Source organism: Zosterops lateralis (genome assembly GCF_965231275.1).
Source record: "Zosterops lateralis genome assembly, chromosome: 4".
NCBI lineage: Eukaryota > Metazoa > Chordata > Aves > Passeriformes > Zosteropidae > Zosterops > Zosterops lateralis.
Window position 1 is genome coordinate 55,454,393 of NC_139765.1, and position 8,362 is coordinate 55,462,754.

General features: G+C 54.1%; 1 protein-coding gene across 1 annotated transcript; it reads left to right on the plus strand.

Annotated features, from left to right (window-relative positions):
- Nucleotides 1–1,759: 1,759 nt before the first annotated feature.
- PIM3 (Pim-3 proto-oncogene, serine/threonine kinase) lies at nucleotides 1,760–6,725 on the plus strand. Its single transcript, XM_083859456.1, has 6 exons — nucleotides 1,760–2,181; nucleotides 2,552–2,661; nucleotides 2,808–2,858; nucleotides 3,164–3,527; nucleotides 4,810–4,986; nucleotides 5,138–6,725. The coding sequence occupies exons 1-6, from the start codon at nucleotides 2,100–2,102 to the stop codon at nucleotides 5,320–5,322; spliced, it is 969 nt and encodes a 322-aa protein (XP_083715582.1). The 5' UTR covers nucleotides 1,760–2,099; the 3' UTR covers nucleotides 5,323–6,725.
- The last annotated feature ends 1,637 nt before the right edge of the window (nucleotides 6,726–8,362 follow it).

The window sequence follows — 8,362 nt, forward strand, 5'->3', positions numbered from 1 at the left end:
TGGTCTAATCTAATAAAAGATATTACCTCTCCCTAGAAGCCCTTGCTTTGTTTATGGGCACGACTGCCCGAGATTACAGCGCTACTATTATCAGACAATGCCAACTGCGAGGCTCTCCCCGAGAGCCCGGGGTGGGAGGGGCTGCCAGAAACACCCTCCCGCCAGGGATCCCCGCCGAGCACCGGCCCTTCCAGCGCCGCTGCTTCTCCCGGCCGCGCACCTGCCGCGCTGGGTGACAGGGCTGCGGTGACAGAGCGGTGGGTGACAGGGCTGCGGTGACAGGGCTGCGGTGACGGGGCGCGGGGGGAGCCCGCCCAGCTCTCTGCAAAAGGCGGGGTGATCCCCGCCTGAGCGCCAGCCCTGGGAGCGCGTCTGAGATGGGCTCTCGGTTATTAAAATACTGTTGCCCACCCAGCACCGCACTCATTAATTTCTAAAGCAGTCGCCCGCAGTTTTGCTGGACAGACACTGGGCGAGATCCCCTGGATGCCCCCGGGCTCCTCCGCCCGACTGGGCGCTCCTCAGCGTCCCGGTGTCCCGTCAGCACAGGCCGGTCCCTGCCAGGCCTGGCAGCGCAGAGCGCGGTGACCGGGCGGCCGCAGCCTGAGGGCACAGGCCCCCCGCGAGCCCGCCCGGCCGGGACGCGCCCCCATTCCTGTTGAGGCAGCGCCCCCTGCGGGCCGGGCGGGCGGCGGCAGCGGAGCCGGTCCGTGCCCTCTCCCGGCGCGGCACCTCGGCGGGGCGGGAACCGCTCAGCCCCTCCGAGCTGCGCCGCCAGGACTCCGGCGCCCGCCGTGGCGCCGCACCGGCCCCGCGGGGCTTCCGCACGGGGGAGGTGACTGACAGAGGCAGGCGCGGAGGGCGGGCGCCGGCGGCCCCCCGCGCTGGCACGGGGCCGAACTGCGCCGAGGCGAGGGGGCAGCGCCGGGGAGGAAGGGGAATGGCCGCTTGGGATGAGCGAGCGCGCCGCGTGCTCACTGGGGAGCATCGGCTGGCAAAACGAGTGAGCCCCGACCACCGTGCCGGGGCTCCCCGCGCCCCAAGCAGGCTCTGCGGAGCCGCGGCGCACCCTGCCCCGGTGCTGTTGGCGCCCCGCCCCCGCGTAGCCCGGGACGCGGCGGCTCGGAGCGACCTTCCCGCAGCCCGGGGCGGGGCAGGCCCGGCGCGCCGCGGCATTCCCGCCCTGCCGCCGCCTGGCCGCGCGCCGCCGCATGCAAATGAGGGCTCTCCTCATTGGGCCGCACCGGGAGCCCTTTGAAAGGGCGCCCGGCGATTGGCCGTGAGGCAGCGTTAACGCACACGGGAGAATCTCCCCCCCGCCCTTTTTTTTTGCCGCTAATGTGTGATGCGTTCTTCTCAGACGGTGTGTAACTCTGCGCGCCGGTTACTACAGAAGAAGTAGTTCCCAGTCCCCGGCCCTCCCCGTGCCCACCCGTGCGGTGGGGCGGGACAGGGCGCTGCAGTCGCGGCCGCCGCCCCGCGGGGGCTCCGGCGCAGAGGGGAGGGGGCGGCGGGGGCGGCGGGGAGAGGTGTTCCCCCCTCCCCCGCGGAGGGATATTCTCGGCGCGCTCGCCGCACTCTGCCCGCACCAAAATATTGAGAGTTAAGAGGCGGCTCGGCGGCGCCGCCGGCTCAGAAGCGCGCGGGCAGCTCGGCGGCGGCGTGGTCTGTCCTCCGCCCGCCACGGCTCCACTGCGGCGCCCAGCCCGCTCCTGCCGCCGCGGCCCCCGCAGGGGCGGGCTCCACGCCTGGATCCGGAGCCCCCGGACTCGTCTGCCTCCGCGGAGTGCTATAGTTTTGCCTGCGCTTGCCCGCGCCCCGAGCGGCTTTCGCCGGGTGGAAGAAGGAACGCGGGAGCGGCGCGTTCTCTGACTGCGTTTCCCCGGAGGACTTTGTGCGACAGACGCCTGGACTGCTGCCGGCGGGGACGGACCTACAAGGATTCCTGGGCTCCCGCTCCCGGCCGCAGAAGGAGCCACGCAGAAGGTTTCGGCGGCCCGCCGGCTCCGGAGAGAGGAGAGCCGCGCCGCGCCGAGCCCAGAGGACGCCGGCGGAGCTGCCGCGGGGAACTAACTCGGCATTTTCCCTCCCCTCGGAAGATGTTGCTCTCCAAGTTCGGCTCGCTAGCGCACATCTGCAGCCCCAGCATGGACCACTTGCCGGTGAAGATCCTCCAGCCAGGTACGGGGCCGGGGTGTCCCCGCCAGCGCCGCGCCGGGGGGCGCAGACCCGCCCTGCCATTCCGGCTGTCGGGCTTGGCGTCCTGCAGCTCCCGGAGCTGCGTTCATTTTCTTTTTTTTCCTTCTTTCTTTTTTTTTTTTTTTTTTTTTTTTTTTTTTTTTTTTTTTTTTTTAATTGAAGAAGATTTTTTTTTTTTAATAAAGCCTTGGAATCAGGGCAGCGCACACAGCATGGTCCGCCGGGCAGAGCGTTTGTGGGCGCTTTTTTTTTTTTTTACGTTATTATTTTATTATTACTACTACTGTTATTATTATTCGGGCGCATCGCGGCTGCAGACACTAACGCGGGCTTTTCCCTCTTGTTTCCGCAGTGAAAGTGGAGAAGGAGCCTTTTGATAAAGTCTACCAGGTCGGCTCGGTGCTGGGCAGCGGGGGCTTCGGCACGGTGTACGCGGGGAGCCGGATCGCCGACGGGCTGCCGGTGAGCGCCGGGGGGCTGCGGGCGGGGGCGGCGGCGGGAGCGGCGCGGGAAGCGGCGGGAGGGCGCGGCCGGCCCGGCCCATGGCGGCGGAGCCCGGCTGAGCCCGCCCCGCCGCTCACGGCGCCTCCGTTCTCCGCGCTCCGCAGGTCGCCGTGAAGCATGTGGTGAAGGAGCGGGTGACCGAGTGGGGCACGATTGTAAGTACCCGGGGGGGGCTCCGGGGGTGCCGCGGGGCTCCGCGCGGCGGGGCCATTGTGTGGGCGGCGGGGCCCGCCCCGCTGGCGCGGCCTCTGCGTCGGGAGGGAATTTGGCGGGGGTTCGCCGCCGCAGCGCCGCGCCCGCCCCTCGGACTGCGGCAGCGGCGGAGGGGGCCCGCCGGCCGCGCCCTCCTCCCCGCCCCGCACGCCCTCTCCTCCCCTCCCCTCCCCGCCTCCCTCCCCTCAGCGAGGGGCTGCCCGGGCCGCGCCACCCCCCGCTGACCCGCGCCCCTCTCTCTGCCCAGAGCGGGATCATGGTGCCCCTGGAGATCGTCCTCCTCAAGAAGGTGGGCTCCGGCTTCAGAGGGGTCATCAAGCTGCTGGACTGGTACGAGCGGCCCGACGGGTACTTGATCATCATGGAGCGGCCCGAGCTGGTGAAGGACCTGTTCGACTTCATCACGGAGAAAGGCGCCCTGGACGAGGAGACGGCCCGCGGGTTCTTCCGCCAGGTGCTGGAGGCGGTGCGCCACTGCTACGGCTGCGGCGTGGTGCACCGGGACATCAAGGACGAGAACCTGCTGGTTGACCTCCGCACGGGCGAGCTGAAGCTCATTGATTTTGGCTCGGGGGCCCTCCTCAAGGATACAGTCTATACCGATTTCGACGGTACGTGACCCCCGCCCTTCCCGTGCCCCTCCCGGGGTGATGCCCTCCCTAGAGCTGCCGCCCGGCCCCTTCCCAGTGAGCAGCCACAGCGAGCAGAGCCCCTGGCATAGGGGTTCATATCAGGTCTATCGGTAATGGAAACCTGTGGACCCGGAGCCGCTTAGGGGTGTTCAGTTGCGCAGGAAAGAAGCGATTCCAGGCAGTGACGCAGCAGTTTATGTTTCCCTGTCTTGGAAAAAGCGGGGTTTTTTTCCTAGAGGGCGATCTGTTTACATGGAGGTTTTGCCAGTGTCGGATGTTTCCATGTGTGGATATGCAGTTTTTATATGCGGTGGTTTTTTTTAACTCGGAGTGGTACCTCCCCCGCTCCCATTCTGCCAGTGTCCTGAAAATCCCGCATTGCAGATTTTAAAGCTACGGGGACACATAAACTCCCTCCAAATGAGTTGCTACAGCGGCTGGGGTCGATGCTTTAGAGGTGGGAAAGCTGAGCGTAAGCCAGCATGTGACCAGAGGGAGCATTTCCCCCGGTCCTTGGAGAAGGACTGATGTAACAGCGGGGTCTCGCTCCCCCCCCCCCCCGCCCCAGCTGCCGCACTCACATCTGTTTGTTGTGAAACCCGAAGCCCCGCCGCACGTGACCCTCAGCATCACGAATTCCCGGTTTTGTTTGGTATCCAAGGAGCCCTCGGGCACTGGAGGGAGGGGAGGGTGGCGGGTTGGGAAAAGCTGCCGCATAGAAGCCCCGGGGGAGGCCTTAAAAACATAGAAATCGTAAGCGGCCCTATTTTGTTTGTTGCCCTGTGGAATTGGATAAAGCAGATTAGCCCCGTGTAATGCGGGCAGACCTGAGTTTCACCTTCTTGTCGCCCTCTCCTCCTCCCTGCCAGCCCCCTTTGTCCTTTTGTGTCTATTTTTGGTGTGATGCTGCAGACGCCACGTGGTCAGTGAAAGGGAGCTTGCCTCAGTAAACAGTCAGCTGATGGGGCTGTGTTATTCCTTGCAACGAAATAGAACAACCGGATAGGCCAAGTCTGTTGATGGTGTAACGCTGCAGATGACCTGAAATTACACTGCTAATGGTTTTGGCTTGTGAAAAATTTAAAGCTGTTTAGTTTTCTGAGGGGTTTTGTGTTTTGTTTTTGTTTTTTTGTTTTTTTTTTTTTTTAATTCCTAAATGTCAAGTTTTTGAATTTAATTTAGCTCTGTCATAAGGAGCTGAACAGTGGGGAAACACTTTAAACCTTGACTCTAATTGTGAGGGGTTTTTTTCTGCTTTCAGGAACGAGAGTATACAGCCCTCCAGAGTGGATCAGATACCACAGATACCATGGGCGGTCAGCAACAGTATGGTCTCTGGGAGTTCTGCTGTATGACATGGTTTGTGGAGACATCCCTTTTGAGCAAGATGAAGAAATCTTGAGGGGGCGATTATACTTCAGGAGAAGAATTTCACCTGGTAAGTTCTATAGAAGTCAAATGAATTTTCTGGTTTTGGGAGTTTTTCTAATAGTCTTGCACACATGAGCTTGTGTGGATGGACTTCTTTTACTGAGGATTGTCTTGGTTTTTTTTACTTTTTTAGTCTAATATGCCCTTTTTTGTTACAGAATGTCAACAGCTGATCAAATGGTGCCTTTCACTGAGGCCTTCAGACAGACCAACACTTGAGCAGATTTTTGACCATCAATGGATGCACAAATCTGAAGTAGTGAAGTCTGAGGACTGTGACATAAGGCTACGGACCCTTGATACTGATGTATCTAGCACAAGTTCGAGTAATGAGAGTCTGTGAATTACTAAGGACCTCGCACTGGGAGGGGGAGCTTCAAGCAGAAAGACCACAGTGCTGCTGCCAATACGTAGGAGGGGCTAGAAAAATGCATTCATTATTCTGTAGTTGAATCTTTGTCTGAGGGACTTGATTTTGTTTTCCCCCTTTGCTGGTTTCTGCTTTGGAATGAGAGATTTCCTTTGGAAACGCTGATGTTTGGGAGTTGCAGGCCAGTACTTAGTCAAAGACTGACCTTATTAAGAAAGCAGTGACCTCTTGAATACATGGTAAATTTTTTGCTCTCATAGAGCCTGGACTAGATTTTATTTGCTTTTGAGTGCCTTTTTGAAAGCTGCTTCAGTGGGACTTTCTTTTTTGAGCTGTCTATGTCCAAAGAAGATCCAGTTCATTATAGGAATTTGCTCCCTTTAGACTCAGTGCTGGAGGAAGCAGCTCCTATGATGCATTGGAGAACCTGTTCGGTGATTGAATGAAGTAGTCCCATCCACTGGTGATGGAATACTTGAACACAGACATTTCACTCCTGCCCCCCTGCCCTTTACAAATCCAACCCACCTCTGCTGCTCAAAATATTTCCTATAGCCTGCACAGAAATATGAACAGGTATATCGGCTTCTTTATCAGAAACATTTATTCATGTTTCCTTTTATCATCTCTACCATTGGGCATGAGAAGCCCCTTTCTCAACTCCCCCCGGCCTTTGTCACCCTGCGAGTCTTAAAGTATGTATGGGCATGTTGAATGCACAATCAATGCAATATTCAAGGACTTCTTTTTTTTTCCATACCTGTATAATGTGTTTATGTAAACTTGGTTTTTTCCCGTGTACTATACAGTTATTTATTGTTTGGAATTTAGAAGACCTTCCACAGTTTTCAACTGTGGCTATTTATTTGGTTAATTTATTTGGTTAGAGTTATCCAACACTGTGCTTTCCCCTCCTTCTCCCCATGGGAATTCTAGTGGTTTGCCCATGGCACTTTTTTCTGCATTCCTGTCAACTTTTGGTTACAAAAAATAATAAAAAAAAAATTTTCTGACCTTACCAGTTTTTTGTTGGAAGATGGGAAATTGTTGTACAAAGTCTAATTTAAGGGAAATAGAATGACTTTTTAAAGTTAGTCAGTATGCCTTTTGTCTGGTATTATTGTACCAGAAGTGTAAAGTAATGCTGTTTGGAAGGGTTTTAAATTATTGACATTGTACAGTCTCCGTGCATTGGCTCTGGAAAGGTAGAGTGGCAGAGTCATAAACCTTAATTTATTTTAATAGCTGTGTTTCTGTGATCTGGTTGCATTTATGCAGCTTGGATTTGGATTTTTTTTCTTCTGTTTAACGGTGTGAAATGTATGGAGATCATATTTTTTATACAGGTATTTCAATTAAACTTTTTGTATATAACAGTTCTGAGTTTGTGTACTTACTTTTATCTTCACTGTTACTTCTGATGAGCTGGGGAACACGCTCTGTTATCATCTCAAACCTTGTTAAAGGCCTGCAGCAGCTGAGCCAGAGTTAGAAGGTGGTCTGTGCCATTAAGTATTGACCATTTTGAAAGAATTAAGCAATCCCTCGCCTGAGCTCTATCTACTCCTCAATCATCGTGTTTCATGTTGGACTGGGGCAGGAGTACAATACAACAGCACTAATGGCCTACATAAAAGGGAATTGGCCCTGTAATTGTGGGACTTTTACCTCTGTAAACACTGAATATCAGTTGTACTTGTCCTTAAGTATAACAAGGAAGGAATTCTGTAGCTGCTGGTGGTTACTGTAGTTTTCACAGTTGATATGTTTACTTTCCATTACATTCAGTTTCCTTCTTCCCACTTACACCTTCCTTCTAGAAGTGGATGAGGACCTCTGTGCCCTTACGGGGAAGGTGCAGCATTGTTGGAGGTCAGGGCACCAGTTTTCCTTCAACGCCCTTAGGTTGTCAGACTGCTGTGTCTGTCACTTGCTCGAGTATGATACAGGGGCATATGTGCTGTTCTCACCTACAGTAAAGGACAAGAGAAAAGTCCTCAGCATTCATCTTGACATGTTGGGAGTTAAGTCCTGCGGATTTAGGATTTCATCCTTGTTTCTCTCTAGCCAAAGACTGACCTGACTTGGTCTTGTTGCGGGGGTGGTAGTGATTACAAGGTTTAACTACTGCAGAGGGATCTACAAGGTATATTTAAGGATGTGTTCAGTCATTAAAGGTGCTTTGTACATGTCACAGTAAAGGGCTAGGCTTAGAATGTTGGTTTTATGTTATTTCCCTTTCTGGGGATCTTTCTGTCAGCTCTTCTATTATTTTGATTCCCTGTGGGTAATATCTTGCTGGCATCACATCAAGCTTCCTGATGCTAACTAGTTTAGACTCAAAATGCCAATAAATAGCAGGAGGTAAATCTGGAGAAAAAAGACCATTTTTGGTCTGTGCACTTTTTTGATGGCATTGAGGGAAGTGTGTAGCCTTTTCTTTGCCATAAAAAGGAAGGTCAAAGTACTCTAGTCAGGGAAATAAAGCCCTAATCACAGCTCTGTCCATCAATCATTTTCTATGTTTTCTGATTCTGTTCCTTTTTTTATTTTTTAGATTTGTTTCCCCAGTTTTTAGTGAAAATCTGTATATATGCTAAACCAAGTCCCTGAAAAACTCAGTTCCCTATTATTGGAACCCTATGCACAGAAATGAAAGATTCTACAGTTAAGATTGCATAGAAAAATTACTGTTTCCTATGAGAAAAACACGTAAAAGTGAGTATTTAGAGTTTTGCTTTGGAATGAGAAATTCCTTTTGCTTAGGAAGGAAGGATTCAGGTATGCTACAGGAGAAATTATCCCAGCACCTAGTGCACTTCTTTAGGGAAACATGTTTCTAACCACAAGAGGTCCCTGGAGAAATTCCAGTAGCTGACAGTAATTAACATCTTCCACTCCAGTGACTTCACATGTTCACAGCTGTTCAGAGGGATGGCAGCAGGACTGTATGGGTGAGCTTCAAAGGGCTACCACAAAAGTGATTCTAAAAACACATTTGTAAAGCTATTGT